The sequence below is a fragment of the Crotalus tigris genome, unplaced genomic scaffold, assembly GCF_016545835.1.
Source record: "Crotalus tigris isolate CLP2741 ecotype Arizona unplaced genomic scaffold, ASM1654583v1 scf7180000019004.2909048, whole genome shotgun sequence".
NCBI classification, from domain to species: Eukaryota; Metazoa; Chordata; class Lepidosauria; order Squamata; family Viperidae; genus Crotalus; species Crotalus tigris.
Window position 1 is genome coordinate 1,761,105 of NW_024097319.1, and position 21,985 is coordinate 1,783,089.

General features: G+C 34.8%; 1 protein-coding gene across 8 annotated transcripts in view; it reads left to right on the forward strand.

Annotated features, from left to right (window-relative positions):
• CFAP54 (cilia and flagella associated protein 54) overlaps positions 1 to 21,985 on the forward strand; it is a 186,702-nt gene that overhangs the window by 132,940 nt on the left and 31,777 nt on the right. For all 8 annotated transcript variants that reach the window (XR_005558519.1, XM_039358159.1, XM_039358161.1 and 5 more), the window contains 8 exons: positions 2,697 to 2,913; positions 4,364 to 4,464; positions 17,404 to 17,573; positions 17,672 to 17,768; positions 18,066 to 18,216; positions 18,993 to 19,150; positions 20,232 to 20,411; positions 21,595 to 21,721. Coding sequence is in view for 7 of the 8 variants with exons in the window: in XM_039358159.1 (XP_039214093.1) it covers positions 2,697 to 2,913; positions 4,364 to 4,464; positions 17,404 to 17,573; positions 17,672 to 17,768; positions 18,066 to 18,216; positions 18,993 to 19,150; positions 20,232 to 20,411; positions 21,595 to 21,721 (1,201 nt within the window). In the remaining variant the exon portion in view is untranslated. The remainder of the gene's footprint in view (positions 1 to 2,696; positions 2,914 to 4,363; positions 4,465 to 17,403; positions 17,574 to 17,671; positions 17,769 to 18,065; positions 18,217 to 18,992; positions 19,151 to 20,231; positions 20,412 to 21,594; positions 21,722 to 21,985) is intronic.

Genomic DNA, 21,985 nt, shown 5'->3' on the forward strand with positions numbered 1-21,985 from the left:
TGTTACCGATTTTGAAAAATGAGATTAACTTAAGTGAGTGGCAGAAGGGTCTTAATAAATTTATTTGGGCAGGGAAAAAGCCAAGGGTTAAGTTTAAAATTATGCAAGACTTCCGTGAGAGGGGTGGACTCAAGGTACCAAATTTGAAATTATATTACGATGCGGTGGTTTTAACACTAATTAGTGATTGGGTAAATTTGACAAATCCTGAGATACTTCATTTAGAGGGATGGGATTTACTTTATGGGTGGCATGCCTATTTAATATTTAATAAAAAAATGGATTGGGTCTTTAAATCTCATATTTTAAGAATCTCTTTACTTAGGACTTGGAGAAAATATTATAAATGTGATTTTAAAGTTCCATTATGGGCCATACCTTGGCATGCGATAGAAGGAATAAAAAAAGGTGTAAAAATGGATATGGTGTCTTATAGTCAGCTACTTAGATGGGATGGGCAAAACTGGCAGTTAAGATTACGGGAAGATTTAGCGCAAGAAAATATTATTTATTCTTGGTTCCAATATAGGCAACTAGTAGATAAATGGAAGGTGGATTGTAAATTGGGTTTTCTTAGAGAAGATGGAAATCTTATTAAGCAAGTCAAGGATCAAAGACAAACCCACATCAAGAGAATCTACGGGGTATTAGTTGAAATGGACTCAGAAACGGAATTAATTAAAGACTGCATGATTAGATGGGCGCAGAATTTTGGTGTCCCAGTCTCATTGGACATCATTGGTATTTATTATTAACAGAGTAGTTGAGAGGATTTGATGCTTTAGAGCAAACATGTCAAACTTGCAACGTCAGCTTTTTTTCCATTGCTGGCAATGGGGTGGGCACGGTTTCCTGATGACGTGTCCGGCCCGCGGGCTGGCAGTTTAACACCCCTGCTTTAGATAATGCAGCAACTTCACTAGTCCATCATTACCTTGAAATTCCCAAGCCTGTTGACATAATCATATTTTGAGACAGTTTTGGAAGGATGACAAGGGTGGTGCCAGTCTCATTTTGGGCAGACACCATGCCAGAAAAGACTCCCAGGTCTCACCAGATGTAGCTCCTTTGAAGATGACACCTGTAACATAGCTCTTCTGCCGGACCTGATGGAACATGTAGATGTATTTAGGCAGAGATAGTTTCTCAACTTGGCCCCCTGCAGTGAAGGGCTTTAAAAGTAAGAGACTGAACAGCCATTTGTCTGAAATGGTATAGGGTTTTCTGTCTGAGCAGGGGGTTGGACTAGATCAGTGGTTCTTAACCTGGGCGATATTGTCCCCCAGGGGGCGATTTCATTTTTCAGGGGGGCGATGGAACAAAAAGGGGCAATATGGGGGCGAAGGAACAAAAAGGGGGCGATATGGGGGCTAGGGAGCGAGAAGTTTTGGGGACACTTTTGAGACTTTTTCGTACAGTGAACAGCTGCATATCTCTCATACAAAAACATCAGATCGCTCGCTATTAGTGGATTGAATTGTGTTTTCAAATGTTCCTCCAGATAGCTTCAGTAAAGAACGCCATACATATGTGAATACGCATTGCTTATCTTCATGGGCATTGCGCAGCAGCCTCTACCCTTTTTATATTTCTTTTTGCATCTTAAATTTCACTTGTAATTCAATCATTAAATGTTACTCTTTTTCTTTTCGGGCATTTCACTTTCTTGCAATTGAATTTTGTTTTCAGTGGTCATTACATTTAAGTGTCTTGAATAAATAAGATAATAATGAAATACATGTATCATGAAGTTTGGGAATAAAGTGATGGGTGGCACCAAAATTTTTCAAACAGTTGAGATATGAGAAAAAGACTGGAAATAAATGATTTGCATCGATGTCCTGATGACAATTTTAAAGAAAACAAAAAAAGGGTTTGCATAAATTGAAGAATTATTTCCTATGTTGTGATTGAAAGGTGATGTTGGGGGAGGGGGGCAATGACAACTTCCTCATTGGCTCAAGGGGGTGATTTGTTCAAAAAGGTTAAGAACCACTGGACTAGATGACCTCCTAGGTCCCTTCATCATCATCATCATCATTATTTTAAATTGGACTCAGAAGTAAACTGGCAACAAATGCAGCTCATGGAGCAGAGGTTTAACAGACATGTTTGAAGTTGAGCATATTAGCTTGCGCAACAGAAGATTTAATAATTGCCACAAATAACTTTTTAAAAAGGAGATGGACTGTTCTTTGTTGAAACTGAAAGTAGGACAAAAGTCAATATACTGAAATTTGAAAAGAAGCAATATTTAGACAGAATTTCTTGACAATAAAAGCTTTTAAGCAACGAAACCTCATTGTTAGAGGTTTTCAAATGGGCTGCAAGGCCACCTAGCAGATATGCTTAGTGAATTCCTTCACTAAAAAGGGTTGGGGCAGATGCCTATAAGATTTCTTGTAATTCTTGCTCTTAATATTATTTTAAGTCAATACTGATAGCAATGATTACATTTGTGATTCTTCAGCCTAAATGAATTTGATTGAGTTCATATAAGGTCATATTTTAAATGAAGGAAGTAGACATGTAAGGAAGATGAAAATTGCATGAAATGTCTCATTCCATATCTCTTTGCTAGATTTTAATTTGGCCTCAAAGAAAGGTATTTTCTTTTACTTAAAAATAAATATTATTTGCATATTTTTTGAAAGAAAATAATTTGTCTTAAAATATGTTTTCTTTTAATTTACAAGGTATTAGAAGAAGTATTTAACAGGCCTATACATTCAGCATGGACTGTAGCATGTGAACCAAAAATCGTGGATAATTTTATGTTAGCTAAAATGCATTTTATTATTAGTGTATCTGCAACATTATATTGTGTTCCTGAAAAAGTAATGAAGACAGCATATTCTACTGACTCTGAAATACTAAGAAAGTCAGGAAGAAATACTGATGCATTCATAAAAGGTATTGATAAGACAAACTAAAAGTTTTATTTTAATTGTATGGTATATGAAGCTTAAAATATTTTGAAAATGGTTGTGCTTGCTTAACATGTCCCAAAGGTACTTTTTTAAAAAACACCAACTGAACCATCTTGATTATTTTTTGAAGATGTTTCACTTTTCATCTAAGAAGCTTTTCCAGTTCTAACTAATTGGTGGGGAATGAAAAGGATTTATACTCTTTGCAATCAGCCAATCATTAACATTTGAGGGTCCTTGAAACTCTTGGGGTTAATCTGTGTCCTCAGAGTCACCTGAATCAAAGTGCAGATGAGTCTTGGGACTGCTGAAAGGGCTGCATTGTAAACAGGAGCTAAGTAGTGACCGATGCCTCCCCCTCTATTGAGAGAGGGGCTGTTCAATTTGGGGGAAATAAAACAACCACTACATAAATGCATGGCACAACGCAGGAGAACCAATGCATCAGGACAGAATTAAGTATGTTTTCTGCATTTGAAAGAAAAGGGCCACTCCAAGATCACATTCTGGATAGGTAAGACTACTGGTTTGAAAGAGAAGTCAAGGAGGCTATCTGTGTTAAAACTAATTTGCATTCTGATTCAGGAAATTCTGAGGAAACATTAACCCTAGGTGGTTTCAATGATCCTCAGAATGTTAATGACTGGCTAACTGTCCCAAAGGTGCTTTTTCAAGTGGTAACTGGACTTCCTTATTTTTCTTTGAAGATGTTTTGCTTCTCATCCAAGAAGCTTTTTCAGCTCTGACTGGATGGTGGTGAATGGAAGGATTTATATTTCTTGCAGATAGTTGGTCATTTGTATTCTTTTAAAGAGTTGTTGAGGCCACTTGGAGGTTTATCTGTGTCCTTAAGGTCACCTCAGTGGGGCAAATGGGTGTGAAGCCTTCTTGGAACTGTTGAAAAGACTGTTGTAGATTGGAGATAGATGATGTCATATCCCTCCCCCTCTATTGGGAGAGGGCTGTTCAATTTATATTCTAATTACAAAGAATATAAAGTTGCTGGATAAGTCTCCCCCACCCACACCCCTCCTCAGCCTCCCTGCATTCATGCTATGCCAACCATTTTCCCTAATCCTTGCTGTTTCTCTTTTGTATCCTTGCACATCCTCATGCATGCTTGCTTACCTCCTGTAATCCCTCCCTTGTGACCCCCTTGCATCTTCATATATCTCACCCTCGCATGCCTGTCATATAGCCCCTCTCACCCTTGTACACCCTGCTGACCTGCATCCCATCTCTTGCACACCCCTACCAACACACTCCCTTGCATCCTTGTGCATGTGTTAAATCCTATATTATACACGAGAATAGTAAATACACGAGAGTAGCAGAGGAATAATTCATTTGTAACCACCTTTTCACTATTTTAAGAGTTACATTGTTTTAAGTGCTTTCATTGGAATTGATTGTGTATGTTATTTTTTACAAAGGTTATATATTACCTCCAGGATTTACAAGTGGAAAACGAGAATCTGTCATGATTGTAGAACTTGAAAAGAACAGAGATACATTAAATGTTTCTGTTCTAAAGGTAATTATATATATATGTATATATTAAATGAACATCTACAGTCAACATTAATAAAAAAAATTGTATTTTCGGAAAGCAGTTTATATAAACTAAAGGATTTCTGTACAAGAAAATATACACATGTATTGAGATCCAGGTGAAGAAGAGATGGGTAAGAATACAAAGAATAGGAAACAAGAAAGATATGGTTGTCAGGTATGATACAAGCTGTGAACTAGGCTGATGATTGGAATAAAAGTCATCCTAGACCAGATTATTGATTCTTCAGAAATAGTGGGAGATTTCAATTACCTTAACTCTATTGAAAAACCAACTTGGCCAAGATTGCAAAGTCTCAAAGTTTCTTTCGTTGGTTATGTTGATTATTTCATTTTCCAGAAGACTGAAGGAGGATTGTCCCTCTTAGATCTGATACTTAGATCTGAGAGAAGAGGCCTGAAAAGTTAAAAACAGTGATAACTCTGTGAGGAAGTGACCATGTCATCTTGAGTTTCAAGCTTATTCAGATACAGAAATTGAAACATATTATACATGTACATTAGACTTCAGAAAAAAATTCAGCAAGCTTACAAAAATGCTAGATAAGAACCCATGAGCAAAAATTCTGGGGTCAAAAAGCATAGGAAGATTGGAAATACCTGAAAAGTAAGGTGATGGAAGCAGACTTGCATGCAATTCTGGTGATTAAAAATAGGGACAAGAGATTTTAAGAAACTGTAAGGGGCTTTCAACTGAGTTAAGAATTAAAAGGAACATACATAGGAAATGGAGGAGGAATCCCTATGGAGGTTTGTTATATCTTGAAAATAATCAAAAGGCCTGAGTAACTACAGTTAGGCCAGTCTGATGTTAATACAGGGCAACACTTTGAATATGATTACTATACTGTCAATTTTAAACATTTAAAGATTATTCTACTTGGCAGGACCCAGCAAGGTTCTATCAAAAATAAATTATGCTAAACCATCGTGGTCATTTTATTTTTTCCAATCTAATGGAAAGTTGGAGAAAAATATATAAAGACTATCTGCTGATCTATAAGCACAGTAACTTAAAAACTGAACAGAGGTGAACTAAATATAGTATGGTTGAATAAGATAGCAAAAAAGACAAATTTGAAAATGGGTTACAGCTGCCCAGGATCTGCAGAGATTAAAAAAAAACATTTCCCTAATGTATCCCTGTGGGAGAGAGAATTAAGCAGTAATTCCAAATGTTGATAGCTCTTTCGTTCTAAGACAGCCTTTTTCCTTCTCAGTCATATGACCTAGAGCAGAACTATTCTTAAGGGGTAAGAAAGAGTTTTAGAAACATGCTCTGCATGCTTTCCCTACCTTGTTTGATAGAGTGACCACTTTAGTTGATCATGGTAATGTGGTGAACATAATATACATTGATTTCCAAAAATCATTCAACAAGGTTGGGGAAAATGAGCAGTTCAAAAATGTGAAAAATAAATAAAAGTCTATCCTTAGATTTTAATACAGAACATAGCAAAATGTGTGTGGACTTACAGAAATGATGACTCTTGGGTCACAAAGAGCCAGAAGCAATTGAACAACATCAAAGACATAAGTATAGGATAGGGAAGCTGAGATTATAAACAAATTGATGCATATTACTTTCTTTGATGGAAATGATCAATTACTCATTCTTTTTGGTAGGCAAATATCCAAGAATGTTTGACAGTGAAACCTACTTTTGTTTTATTATTCATTTTCCTAAAGTCTATTTTTTATAAGTTTTTATTGATTTTTTAATACAATTCAACCGTGCTTATTCAACAAACATGTTGTCTGAGTTTATCATTTAGTAATACAAATTAAATTCCGAATCCCTAGTACATTTCTCCACCCATTGATAAAATAAGTCCTAAGTTTGAAAATATTCTGTTTCTTTTTCTTTCAGCCTCAGAGTAAGTCTGTCCATTTCTTCATAGTCTAGTATTTTTTTATTATTTCTTCCTCTGATGGTATTTCTTCATTTTTCCAATATTGTGCGAATATAATTCTTACCGCTGTTATCACATGCAAAATTAGATATACACTTTGTTTATCAAGCTGTGGATGTACAGATGCTTCCATTGTTGAAAGCCATCCTGGAATTTTCAAATATATTTTACATTTTATTTTTCCCATGTTAATAATAATGCGTTTCTAATATGAAATATTTATGAAAATATTTATGAAAAGTTTTGAAAATATTTATGAATTTTATTTTTCCCATACCATAAGAAAGCATGCCAACCAAGATGTAAGATGTCTCTCCAGATACAACAATCTTTTATTTCTGAGGGTTATCCATTCTTTTACCCATGTTAGTGCTGATGTTTGATAATATAAAACCCACTCTGGCAAACCAAAACCTCTGTTTCCCTTAGCTTCTTGTAACATCTTAATTTAATTCTAGCTTTCTTTCCTTGCCAAATAAATTTTTGAATTAGGAATTTAAATCTTCAAAAAAAATTCTCTAGTTTTATAGGTATCGTTTGAAATAGAAATAGTATTTTTGGTAATATATTCATTTTCACCGTAGCAATTCTTCCTAACATCGACAGTTGCAAGTTTTTCCATTTTTCCAAGTCAAGTTTTATTTGATTCAGTAGTTTTATATAGTTATCTTCCTTTATCATTGAACATCTTGCTGTCAGGTATATTCCCAAATATTTAACTTTTTTGACTATTTGTAATTCTATTTTTTCTGACACTTGTTTTTTTTTTTTGTTTATCTGTAAAATTTTTAACTATCACTTTAGTTTTTTTCTTTGTTTATCTTCAGTCCTGCTATCTCTCTAAACTGTTCTGTCTTTCCCAATAATTTAGGAATCATCTCTAAAATTCCTCTAGGATGAATACCAAGTCATCTACAAATGCTTGCAATTTATAAGTTTCACCTTTTATTTCTAGTTCTTTAATTTCTGGGTCTTATCTAATATTTATATTTAGAACTTCCAAAGTTAAAATAAATAACAATGGAGATAGTAGACATCCTTGCCTTGTATCTTTTCTTATATCGAAATTCTCTGTATAGTCTCCATTTGCAATCACTCCATTTGCAATTTGCTGTTTGTTTATGATACATTGTCTTAGTCATATTTATAAAATTTTGTCCAAAATCCATTGTTTTTAGTTGTTGAATCATAAATTGCCAAGAAACATTATAAAATGCCTTTTGGGGATCTAAAAATACTAATGCCAGTTATTTTCCTGGATGCATTTCATAATATTCCAATATGTCCATTATAACTCTTAAATTATGTTTTATTTGTCTCTTTGGTAGAAATCCATTTGGATCTGAATGTATAAATTCAGTCAGAAATCTTTGCAGTCTCTCAGCTATTATTGAAGTAAATGTTTTATAGTCCACATTTAATAATGATATCAGTCTGTAGTTTTTTATCTGTGTCAAATCTGAATCCTCGTTTGGTATCAGAGTAATATTTGCTTCTGTCCATGTGTTTGGGAGTTTGGCCTCCAATAAGAGTTCATTACAGATATCTTTCAACGGTAAAGCCAGAGTATCTTGTAGGCATTTGTAAAACTCTGCCAGGAGCCCATTTGGTCCTGATGTTTTTTCGTTTTTTTTTTGTCTTTTTATAGCTTCTATCAATTCCATCATTGTTATTTTCTCATTTAACATAGTCTTAAAGTTTTCTGGAATTTTTGGTAATTATTTTTTTCTATATATTGAATCATTTTTCCCATGGAATTTTTTCCATATCATACAGTTTCTCATAATATTCTTTAATTATCTTTGTTATTGCCTCATTTTTAAATTATAGACAGCCTTTTTCATTTACTAAGTTGCATATCAATTTTTTCTCCTTCTGTTTTTTAAGTTTGTAAGCTAACTATCTTCCTGGTTTATTTGTAGTTTCAAAAAATTTTGCTTTGCTCTTTTAATTTGATTCTATTTAATCTGATTCTATTGAATTTAATTTATATTTTATTATTTCCATTTGTCTTTTCAATACTTTCTTTTGTGGATTTATTTGTAGTTCTAATTCTATTCTTCCCTTAACAGCACACATTGTTGTCTTTTTTGCCTTTATTCTTTTCACCATGTATGTTATAGCTATATCTCGAAAATATACTTTGACTGTTCCCATACATTTTGTAATGTTGTATCTTCTTTTTTATTTTCTTTGAAAAAAATCCATTTCTTTTGTTGCTAATTCTGTAAATTCTTTCTCTTTTAATACAGATTGGTTCAAAGTCCATCTTAATTTTTTCTGTATTCCTTTCCACGTCATTTTTAAAGGATTGTGGTCTGCCAAAGTGCCTAATTCTATCTCAATTTCCTGCATATTGATTCTAAGTTAGGTGTCATCCAAATCATGTCAGTTCTGGACCAAGATTTATGACTATTCAAATAAAATGCATATTGTAGTTTTTCTGGGTTCATTTCTCTTCAAGTATCTTGTATACCAATTTCCTCTATCATGTTGAAAAAAGTCTTAGGTAGCCTCTTTCTTCCTTGTTTCCATGTTTTGCTACTTTTATAATCTAGTGTCCAATCTACTATTGCATTAGGTCTTGTCAATCTTGTAGTCTTCTGCTCTCTTGCCATTCCCTCACCTTCTTGTTCTGTCTTCTCTTTCTCTTCTTCTATTTGTTATTTCCTCTGTTTTTTGTTCTGTCTGTTTCTGGCCTTTTCTATCCTCTTGTTGATATTGTGTTCTTTCTTCCAAGAATGCTCTAAATCTTCTGCCTTCCAAACTGAATCCAATCAATATCTTGTATTGTTCCAATTAATTAAGATCCCTTCTGGCATTAACCATTTAAAATTTACACCTTTTATGATTAGCTTTGTAATCAGAAAGTAATATTGTTTTTATGTATCCCTTATTCTCTTAGGAATCTACTCCAACACCACAATTTCTCTGTTTTTATATTGTAATGGGTCGTCTCTAACTCTTCTCAGTATCTCATCCCTTGTTTTTTTTTTTTTTTACAAATCTTACATGGACTTCTCTAGGCAATTTATGTTTCATTCTAAATATTTCATCAATTTCCAGTTGTATCTCAGCTCTGTCTGTTTTCAGGGCTTCCACCAATAAATTGATAATCACTTCTGCTATATCGTCCTCCTTGTCTTTAGGTATAGTGTACAGCTTCCTCTATTTCCAAGGCTGCAACTGCTTCTTCTAAACTTTGATTTGATTATTCTAGTCTTATCATTTTCTTCTGATTTTTCTTCCATTTTCTGAATTCTTTGTTCATTTTTAACAATCATTTGTTGATGGGCTTCAAATTGTGTCTTTATGTCGAGCATTTGCTCATTTAGTTTATCTAGGTTGTTTTTTTTGTCTCTTCATGATTCTTCTGTATTGTTTCTTGAATTAAATGTAATGTGCCTTGCATTTCCTTTTGAAAATTATTTGTTTTTTCTCATAACATTCTTTCAATGGATCCCTGACTTGCTGGATTAAATGTTCCAGAAGAAGGTGCAGAAGAGGTTTTTTGCATAATTTTAGTAAGATTTGGTGCACTCATTTTTCAATTGAGCAAGTTTTGGAAATCCACAGGGAGAAAAGAAAAGAAAAAAAAGAAAAAAAGCCAACTGCTTTAGGCAATTAATCCAACCATAAAAAAGGCCAACTGCTTTAGGCTAATCCAAGTATTCCAATCAGTTCAAAAATATAAAAAGCCCTCTGTCTCCAAATAGTTTCTATAATAGTTATATCCAGGGTCAGATGATATTGTTGTAGATATCACACAAAGTTTTTTTTATTTACAACAGATGTTAATCCAAGGTCAGCAATTTCTCTGGGGTTTTTTTTGTATTTTTTTCATAATTTGATGGGCTTCAAATTGTGTCTTTATGTCGAGCATTTGCTCATTTAGTTTATCTAGGTTGTTTTTTTTTTTGTCTCTTCATGATTCTTCTGTATTGTTTCTTGAATTAATTGTAATGTGCCTTGCATTTCCTTTTGAAAATTATTTGTCTTTTCTCATAAGATTCTTTCAATGGATCCCTGACTTGCTGGATTAAATGTTCCAGAAGAAGGTGCAGAAGGTTTAATCCAACCGTAAAAAAAGGCCAACTGCTTTAGGCTAATCCAAGTATTCTAATCAGTTCAAAAATATAAAAAGCCCTCTGTCTCCAAATAGTTTCTCTAATAGTTATATCCAGAGTCAGATGATATCGTTGTAGATATCACACAAAGTTTTTTTTATTTACAGCTGGTGTTAATCCAAGGTCAGCAATTTCTCTTTTTTTGTGTATTTTTTCATAATATTTTATTAATTTTCGAATTTTACAATTAAACATTTAAAAAGCAACATGGTGACTGGGTAATTAATGATACCATAACATACATAAATCTTTAGCATAAATCTCAAGTTACAACATCAGATATTTCCTCTCTTTTCCCTTTAATATCTACTATCTCATATTGAATTAATATAATTCTTATTATTATCAACTAAGTAAAACCATCTTTGTTACATTTATCAATAATTTTGAACTTATACATATCTTAATTGTGTTTACATCTTATATACTTCAATGTCCTGTTGTAGCTTTTCCCCCAAGCTTTAATTTTCCCTCAATATTCAACTTAACATTTGGTATGTTATAGTTTCTAAGCTTTAGGTGACTAAAGTTTCCCTTGTCTCAACTTATACATTTCCCCCTTTTTATAACAAAATCTAATATTCTAAATATACATCTTATCTATTTGCATATAATCTTATTCTATTTTCTGTAAATTATCTCCCCCCCCCACCATATTAAACCAAAAATCTATTAATCTTATTACACATCTTACCTATTCAGTTATAATATTACTTTATTTTCTAAAAAAATTATATTTGACCATCTTCAACCCTCTAATCAATAGTATAAAATCCCCCCTAATAAATCAAAACCCTAGTTTCTTTCAGCCTTACTCTGGCTTTTTTCCTTTGCCAACTAACCATCCATGTCAGTACTTTTAATTTGTCAAACAGTTCTCCCTCTATTATTGTTTGTATTAATTGAGTTAAGAAAAAACATTTAATTACAATTTTTTGGGGAAGAACTAGCCCCATTATATTTCTTTGATCACCTCCCCATTATTCCAGTTTCCCACAGTTGTCCTGATAAGTTTATCTTCCATTCAGTCTGTTCTTCTTTCTTTTCCTCAAGTTTCTTCTGATTTATGAAAAAAATCTTTTCCATTTTCAGTGTTGTCTCTCTCTTTTCTAATTTCCCCGTTGGCTGGATCTGTTGGCCAGTGGGGTCCTCTATCTTAATATTTAGTTGTTCCATTTCTCCTGTTGCTTTCTGCATTATTGTGTCTTTGGTTGTAGTCAAAATCTGGGTTTGTATATCTAAGCTGGCATCTTTTTTATTTTTATTTTTTTATAACAATTTTTATTAATTTTTCAATTTTACATCCAAATATTTAGGAAGCAGCAGGGTGATTGGATAATCAATAGTCCAGTAACAAAATCTTTCGTACATATCTCAGGTTGCGTCATTAAAAGTTCCCTGTCTATTTCCCTTAATTATTATATCACATTCAAGTTAATACGTTTCTAATTATAGCTCAATTAATCAATACATTTGTCAATATAATTTTACTTATACATTTCCAAGTCCTGTTTTTAAGTTTTACCTAATTTCAATTACCGTGTTCCAATTTAGCCTTTAATATCCATAATATTTAGACTTTTTTAGAAATTTTCCTAATTTCATTACAAAATAGTTATCGTATCTAAAATACACATATTATTCAGTTAATTACATTTTTACTTTATGTCACAAGTATATTCTATTTCTTATCCTAGTACCTCATCATTTACTAATAAAATATCTTTTATTATCACAAACCAACTTCCATATTACAATTCAAACTATAATCTAATGGCTAATTTTCATTTCCTTTATAAATCTAAGTCCTAAATATTAAATCAATCAATATTTTTAAAAATCTTCTTAGCCCATTAAGTAAGATTTTAAGCTCTTTCATTATCAATCAACAAAAAAAGAAGGAAGAGAAAGAAAATCCCATTTTTAAATCTAACTCTAGCTTTCTTTTTGTTCCAAACAGGCTTCCATACCAGTGCCTTTAAATCCTCAGATGAATCTCCCTTAATTCCTACACATGTTATTTGAATCAAGGGAGAGCATCCAGTTATCAGTTTTTCAAAGGAACTGGCCCTTTTGTGATCATTAGATTGTTGCCCTAATAGTTCAAATCTCCATGTTTGATTTAAAATATTTGTTTTCAGTTCAGTCTGGTTTTCTTCTTCTTCCAGTTTCATCTGGCTAAAATAAGAGGTCATGTCCAATGTTGTAGTTGTTGTTTGATTGTCTAGATTGTCCAGGTTCTCAATATGTTGTGTTTGTTGATCTTTAGCATCCTCCATCTCAGTGTTGCTTTCTTCAGTTTCTGTTGCTTTTTGAATTGCAGGTTCTTTAATTGAAATCAAGGTTTCACTGTCCAGGTTCTCAGTAAATTGTACTTGTTGTTGTGTAGAATCCTCTTTGATATTAATTTGTTCCTCTTCTGTTTTTTGGATTGTAAGTTGGAATCTGGGCTTCAATTTGTGATTTTAAGGTGACAACTTTGTCTTTCACTCTGGAATTCATTAGCTCAGTGGCTTTTATCAGGTATGAGTTTATAGTTAAGTAGTGGGTAAAATTCCTCCATTTCTATGGTGATTAGAGATAGTCCTTTAGTGGAGGCTATGTTTAATAAAAGTCAGCAAATGTCCACCTCCACTATTCCTAGAAATTGTTTTCATCACCCAGCTGTTTCAAATTCTTATCTTTTTTTGATATAGTTGAAGGACAAATCTAGGGAGTAAGCAGGCCTCACAATCAAAGAAATTCATTTGCTGTACCAGGCTTCGCCACAAGATGTCCCCGATAACATATAAAATCTTTTTCCAGACACAAGTTAGGCTTTTATCCAATTAATTTTTTTCCCAACTTAACAAATAGATAAGGTACTAGATCCCTGTAACAATAGGAACTTTTGGGGACCCCAAATATCCAAAAAGTACCAGTCCAGTTATTTAATTGTTTAGATTAGTTGTTCTTTTCTTTTCAAAGCTTTAGTTTCCCAGGGTAGGCAGACGCCGCTATGTTAAAAGTGGGGAAGAAATTTCAGGAGGCTTTTACAGGAAGGTAGTTGGGATACAAGAAAGGTAAGGTAAGGTCTCACCCAATTCCTCTGCGATGCTTTCGTTGTGCTTGGTGGTGATTTTGGCTTTGGCTGGCACGGCTTAGTGATCTTTTCTCCAATGGTCCAAAGGAGCTACCTCGGATCAAACTGAAGGGCTGCCGCCCTTCTGCGATCTGTCAAGGGTCCTCCTCATGGTCATCGCCTCTCCAGGGCGACTTACGACCCTTTTTAGGGTCGCCTGATGAAAGGAAACTGGGTGAGAGAGAGCGCTCCCTCTGCGCGTCCGCCAGCACTGCGATCTGGAACCGGAAGCCTCTAAGCTTCCATCTTGTTCCTTTATGTTGCCTCTTATTTTGTTACATGCTGAAAGAATGGTTTTATGTATTGATTTCAACATAGAAAGGATTTTTTCCTGATCTTCATCCATATTCTCTTGATAATGTATTAAGTTAAGGATTTTAAAATCAAATGTTAAAAATAGTTTTTGTAGCTAGATGTGTGACATCTATTTCACGTGTTGCAAATAGTCTTATAGTGGAAATTGTTTGGCAGGTAAGAATTTATAATCCAAAGTATTCCATCATCTCGTGTAGTAACAAAGACTTCTCATGTAAAGAAATAGGAAAACAATTTCCCACATATAATTCTGAAAGTCAATAAAGGTTTATCTTCACAGTTCAAACAGGCCAGATAAAGCGCCTTTCAGTTCCTTCTTTACAGTTTTGTTTCTCACAGGTGGTATCTGTAAAGGTTGAGAGAGTTTTTTCTAAGTTCTAGACTTCAAGCCAAGACTCTTTTAGTCAATAACAAATTGTAATACCATATTTTGCTACAAGATGTCACCGATGCTGTTTAAAAAAATTTAAGCTCGGAGTTTTAATAATAGTTTTTCAAGGTTTATTTCTTTTCTTTTTAAATAAAAGCCAATATCTCCAGTAAGAATAGGAAAACGTTTAGTTCCCAAATTTCAAAGGTATATGTATCCAATTAAATTAGAATTGTTCTTATAATTGCTTTTTTCCCCTGGGTAGTCAATCGCCACTGTTCTTAGAGGGTGGGGTAAGAATTCCCTTCCCTCTCTCCTCACAGGGGGAGAAATACTTTGGGCAGCTTTTGCAGGAAAAATATTTAAAGTCTTAAAGAGAAGATCAGATCTCACCCAGTTTCATCCAAGTTGCTTTAAAGGTGCTTGGTTGTAGTTTTGACTTCGGCTGTCAGCAGCTTAATGACGAGCCATATTGCTATGGACGGTCTTTTCCCTGCCAGTTTGGAGAGCTGCCCCAGATCAAGCGGCAGGGCTGCTGCCCTTCTGCAATTGAGCGGGAGTCCTCTCCTTGCTCGTCGCTCTTACAGGGCGACTTTTGACCCTTTCCAGGATCCCCCAGCAGGATAAAACCAGATGCTGAAGAGGGGCTCGCCTGCATATGCCTGCCAGCGCCGCGATGGCAAACCAGAAGCCTTTTTTTGAATTATTGTAGTATCTTCTTCTCACCACTAAATGTTCTCATTTAACTGTAATGTCTATATCCAGGTTTAAAAGGATTTTTAAACTGCTTTCTCATAGAAAATAAACAGAAATATTTTCCCACATCATAAAGGTTAACAAAGTTTCTTAAATCAGTCCCAATTTCATTTTCTGTATGTTCTTTTACATTCCTTAATTTTGTTCCCCCATCTAAGATTTTTTGTCAGTTTTAACTCCTTTCTTCCCAGGTGTTCTTGGGGTCTTTGCTTTTGGAAATTGTCCAATCCAGGGATTTATATTTCTAAATCCATAAGGAAAGGAAATAGAAAATAGTCTCACCCAGATCTCATCACATTGTTAACAATCAGATGCTTAGCAGCATGCCGCGGCTTGCTGCATTTTTCGTTTTCTTTCCCAGTTGTCTATGACTTGGGCTGTCTGCGCATATACCGGCAGCCTTTCTCCCGTCTGTTTGAAGAGTTTCCTCTGTTCAATTGGGCTGACCACTCAGCTCCAAGCTCCCAAAGCTTCCCTTCCTCGTTGCCTTGCTGGGGCATCTTTCCAACCCCTTAGGGCACAGGTCGGCAACCTGCGGCTCCGGAGCCGCATGCGGCTCTTTGAGCCTTCCCCTGTGGCTCCCAGCCTCCTCTGCCTTTGCAGAGAGAGAGACAAAGACAGAGAGAGGCTTCTCTCTCTCTCTCTCTCTCTCTCTCTCTCTCTCTCTCTCTCTCTCTCTCTCTCTCTCTCTCTCTCTTTGTGTTTTTGTGTGCGTGCGTGTGTGTGTGTGTGTGTGTAAAAGAGAGTGCACTGATAGTGTTCTCCGAGGAGCTGAAAAGCTTCCTGGGCGGAGTTCCTCCCTTTGCTGCATCTCTGCAGGAAGCAGGAAGTAGGAAGGGCAGGAGAGAGCTAGCTAGCCCAGCTAGGCTGACTCAGGAATTCTGGGAGTTGAAGTCCATGAGTCATAAAAGAGACGAGGTTGCTTACCCCTGAGCTTGTTGGACAACAGCTTGAAGCTTGCCAGGTGAGGAGCAGATAGGAGGGGGGGGAGAAAGAGAGAGAGAGAAAGAGAGAGGGGGGGGGAGGGGGAGAGAGAGAGAGAGAGAGAGAGAGAGAGGAAAGAGAGAGAGAAAGAAAGAGTGGGGGAAGAGGAGTGGCAGACCAAGGGCAGATAGAGAGGGAGGGAGGGAGGGAGACAGAGAGAGAGAGAGAGAGAGACCCTTTTGACATCTAAAATGAAGATAACACTGCATATATCCTTTTTTTACCTGTGTGTGTATGTAATTTTATTTTCTTAAAGCATTCTCTTGGCGATCATTGTTTTAATAGTATGGATATTCCCAAGAGTCATATTTTTACTTTTATTTTTAATGTGTGTGTATACACACACACACACACACACACACACACACACACACACACACACATACACACCTATAATAAAAGTAAAAAAGGATATATGCAGTGTTATCTTCATTTTAGATATCAAAAGGGTTTTGCGGCTCCCGGTGTTTTGTTTTTGGTGGGAAATGGGTCCAAGTGGCTCTTTGAGTGTTTTGGGTTACCTACCCCTGCCTTAGGGTCTCCGGAGGGAGCGAAATTGGTCTAGGTTTCTTTCTTCCGTGCTGTCATGACACCAACTGGAAGTTCATTTTCCTAAAGTCTTACTAATGCAGCCTAAGAAACTGTTACAATTTGTCATAAAACTCTTAAAAGATAAATACTTTATTGGATCAGTTGTACTCAAAAGTATCAAAAAGTTGCATTGAAATGCTGTGCTTGAAAAATTAAATCAACACCTACAATTAAGAACAGGTTTATATACAATAAATTTCAATCACCATTTCTTAGATATATTAACAAAGTTTTAGAAAATTACCTTGATCTGTGTTTATTGGGTAGAAAATATTAAATGTGGGTATTTAAATTAATTTTATTCTTAATTTCATGGGTGTACCTAGTTACACATAACATTTTTTGTGGGGGATTCTTTTTTATTTTGAGAATTTTTAATTATTGTAATATATATTTCCCTGTTAGTCACTTACAGTTGCATGTTTGTTATGGCATAGAATCATTTGTTTAGTATGCATGTATTATTTGAAGAACTAGCTGTGAAACTAATAATATTTGTGGATATTAGTAACAATGAATGCCTTAACATTCACAAATATACTGTCAACAAATATTACATTCATTAATATAAGGAATTTAAATGCAAACATTTTCAGTCTATAATATTTAAATCTACTTAATTCTTGTTTCTTAATGGTGTTGTTTGCTCATATTTAAATAGTTGTGTTTCTTTAAAAAAGTAGTTTTTCCTAATTGATCGGTGATATACTTTTAATTATTTTAGGGAATTTTATTGGCAGAAGCTGAAGAAAGGATTAATTTAATTCTTGAAACCATACAAAATAAGTATGGTGCACTGATATATAAGTGTTCAGCTGTAGAACTGGAAATTGTCACTGAAGCTAAACTTCAGCTTGCAGCTATTGCTGAACAGAGACTTCAAATAGCTTTCAGGTGAATAAAAAATCATTTTTGATAAATCCATTTTTTTCTACTGGAATAAAACTAACATTTGCTGAAAATAGTGCTTCATGAGTGTTTTTTGGTTACAGTGCTGCATTGGTTTTTTCTGCAATAAAACTTCTTCAAGATGCAGAAGTTTTCACAGATACATCTAATTCGGAAAAAGATGCAGAGAAAACAGATAAGGTATATTTCAGTATTCACATTTTATTAAATTGATGAGGGAGTATAGTGCTGACAGCATTATGGGCAGCAATTTTATAATAAATTTTAAAATACTTTTTAAATTATTCCATGGTTATTTTATGGATATTTAGTTTAATACAGAAGTATTTCATGTGGCATACTATAAGCTATTTATTTTACATTTAACAAAACATTTTAGTAAGTATGACTATATTAGAGACATTCTACATGTTAATCAGTTATAGAAAAATTGAACATTAAACCTAGTAATCCAGTTCATTTTCCCCTTTTGATTAGGGATATGATGGAAGGATTTATACTGAGGATTCCAATCTAATTCATGATGTAACAGCACGAGAACATCTGAATATACACATATGGTTAAAATGTCGTTTGGCATTAGTGATTGCAATTACAGCACAGGCAAGAGGCATTGAAGCAATGAAAGGTAATCAGTATTATATAAAGGCGATCAATAGTACATAAAGTCTGATAAATGCATAAACAAAATTTAATTTTCAAAACTATTTGTGTTACTGCTTCAGAAATCTTTATATATTTATGCATATTTCCCAATGATTACTTCCTTGTCTAGAAATACTTTTTTTATAGAAACTGATTTTCATTGCATCTTGCTAGCACTATAAACCCATGTGAATGATCATAATTAAACATTGAGTCCTCCTGAGCATTCAAGTAACATTATAAATCTCTATAGGTGGTTCCTTGGTTAACAGCTACTTTTTCAGCAACCATTCAAACTTACAGTGGCACTAAATAAATAGTATTTATGGCTTCATCAAAGTTACAGCTATCGCAGTGATTTCACAGTCATGTGATAAGGATTTGGATATTCAGAAACGAATCTAGATTTCTGACCTTTGCAGTATTCTGCAATTTGTGACCTTCTCTACAGACTTCCCACAGCAAAATCAGTGGGGAAGCCTATAGGCAGTCAGAAATCGCAATCATGTGGAGTCCTCATTTAATGTTCCATGGTAATTCACTTAAAGTTACTGCAGCAATGAACATTCTGGTCCCAATTACCATAGTTAAACAGGTGCTGCATTGAGATAATAAAAGCAATATACTTTTTAAAATATTTCTGGTAAAATAATATTGGATGTGCTCAAATATTTTTATATCAATTACAATAATACAGTATTATAAAATGATCTTTGTACCATAATTATTCTCAATGGCATTATTTTACTTTTCTTCAAGAAAATGAATTAACAGAGTGTTCTAGTCTGATTAATGAAGTACAAATGGAAGCTGAAGCATTCAATGATGTTGAGACTCTTGCTGAAATTACTATGCAAGCCGTTATACTTGGCCTTCAAGAAAGACTACCAGTGGCTGATATTAAGCTTCATTTACAGGTATATTAACACAAAAGTGAATTATCAATTTTCCCCCAGTATCATTCTTATGAAACAAATGAATTTTGATCTTTTCATAGTTTAATTTGCATTCTACATTAAAATAACCTGAGACTATTTTCATATCATTGCCTAACAGTATTTCATAAGGAAAATGCAGAAATAACATTTTCAGGCATTTGGTAATCACATAATTTTTGCATGGAGTGAGTATTGCATCAAGGAAGATTATAACTTAGTTGTTAGATTTGTGTAGTAAGTGGTTCCCAACAAAATTGAATCTAATTTTGAGAAGAGACACTGTTCAAAACTCTGCAGTCCTTAAGACTATGGACTATAGCAGTGATGACGAACCTTTTAGAGACCGAGTGCCCAAACTGCAACCCAAAACCCACTTATTTATCTCCGGGTGCAGGTGGGCATGGCCCACTGGGTGGATGTGGCTGTGGTGGTCATGGCAGATTGGGTGGGTATGGCCAAAGTGGGCATGATCACCTCAGTGTTGCTCATGGGGAGGGACACCTGTGGGGGCTGGGCAGGGTTGGGTGAGATCTAGGGGGTCTCTGGCAGGTGGGCAGGAGGCTTGTCCTGCAGGGTGAGGCGAGGCAAGGCGAGACAGGGTGGGGGAGCCATTGTCACAGGGCAAGGTGAGGCAGGGGCTGGGGCTGGGGGAGCTGCTTCCTGACACCATCGGCCCCTGCATACAGAGGCCAGTGAGCGCATGGGTGCTGGGATACATCCGGCCATATGGTACCTCGGCAAGTTAGTGGGCAGCTGGTTGAAGAGGGATGGCTGCCATCTCCAGGGCATGGCATGTGTGCCCACAGAGATGGCTCTGAGTGCCGCCTCTGGCACATGTGCCATAGGTTCGCCGCTACTGGACTATAGGCTTATACTCTATAGATATTGCAGTCAAGAACTATGTATACAATACTTATCTATAAAACAGGACCATTGCTTAGCAGGAGAGTAGTGATAGAAAACAAGATAAATTTAGAAAACATGTCTTTGATAATAGAATTTGAGAGCTGAAGATATAAATCTATCTGTCTGTCTATCTATCTATCTTCTTTTCACACAGAATGTAATCAAGTTGCTTGAAGAAAGGACACTGATTTCTCCACCAGCTAATTTAATATTAGTACAGAGTATGCTTCTACTAGCTGACATAATGAGAACAGAAACAGAAGATGGTTCAGAATCATCTAAAACTGACCAGTTGAATGTATTAGTTCAGGCACATGCACTAGTAATTAAACAGGTAAGTATATACAAATAATTGCATGTTACTGTTTTTTTTTCAGTGTTCACTGCTTAAATATGAATAGCGCTGACCACAGCTTCATTGGAAAGGCTTAAATTTTGATGGTTTTTAGCAGTCTTATCCTATGCTACTGCATTTTTAAGTTTAAAGTTGAACGTTAAATACAAAATGAATTTAATATCATGTATTGGTGGACTTTTAAAACCAGGCCAGGAATCAAATCACATTTAATTTTGTTTTTGAAATTGGATCAAGTATGCAAATGGTGGGTGCAATTCAGATGGATCATGTGGCAGGAATCTTTTACTGTTTTGATCTTTTGCATATTTAACACTAGACCATGCTCTATGAACTAACTGCATTTCAAACTCTTAGAAGAAATTTGTGTTCCTGTTATCACGTTTGTATTTGGTAAATGCAAATGCATGTATATGGACAGATTGAAAATGATAGAAAGATTAGTAAAGTTACTGTCAGATTTGTGGATCCAGTCCTGATCTCCCTGATCCAAATCCTCTACTTAGTATCATTGGCTCTTGATTTGCCATTCAGTTGTTCAATATGAAGAAAATATTATCATTTTTTATTTACTGAAACTAATTTACAATGAATGGATTATTTTTGGAATATAATTGACATCTATGAATTAGGTACACAAATACTAATTACAAGTCTGTGTTTTATTTATTTGAAAATAGTATCAGTTGAGCTCTTCATACAATACTACTGGAGTGTTCTTTGTTCCCACAGACCTCTGTTAATTTTTTTTCTCTTTTTTCTCTAAACAATTAGTGATCAGTACTTAATGAGCATGAATCCTCATTGGGGAATTTTGAGGTTATTTCCCCTCTGATTATTTACATATAATACAAATTTTAATTTGTGTTGATATTGGGACTCAGAAGTCATAGATGGCCAAAGTCAAATTCTGATTTTTTTGTATTTTTTTTAACTTCCTTCTTTCCTTGTGGACACTTCAATGAAGCTTTGAAGTATGAAGTGAGAAATGATCTACTTAGACAATGAGATACCATTCCCTTCTCTGTCTTTTTCCCTAGTCAGTAAATTGATGTCCCATGCTGTTGGACTATTGTGAGTTATTATGGGACTAAATGATTTGTCCCTTAGGATATTTTGATAATGTGCTTATCTTTCATTATAAAGTTTGACATTTTAACAGCTGTTTATTTTGGGGCAATCACTTGAACAACATGGACAAGATCCTACTTTAACAACTCTAAAAATGCCTATGATGAACATATATCTGCCACACATCGCACTACTGGCAAAAGTCAAAATGAGAATTGGTAAGGACTTTTTAATACAATATTATTTCTGAAGATTATTTAATATCTTTAATGGGCTTTTCTCATGACTATCAGATTTTCCTGTTTTCAGGGATGAGCTGGTTGTAAATTTTGCTTCTTCTTCTTGTGCCATATACGTTATCGGACAATGGCAATCATGTTGGCGATCCTGTTTTTATCAGCAGCCACACAAAAAAGTGCTGCTGAGTTTTGTCCAAACCAATCCCTTAGATTTTGAAGCCACGATGTTCTTCTTCTGCCTGG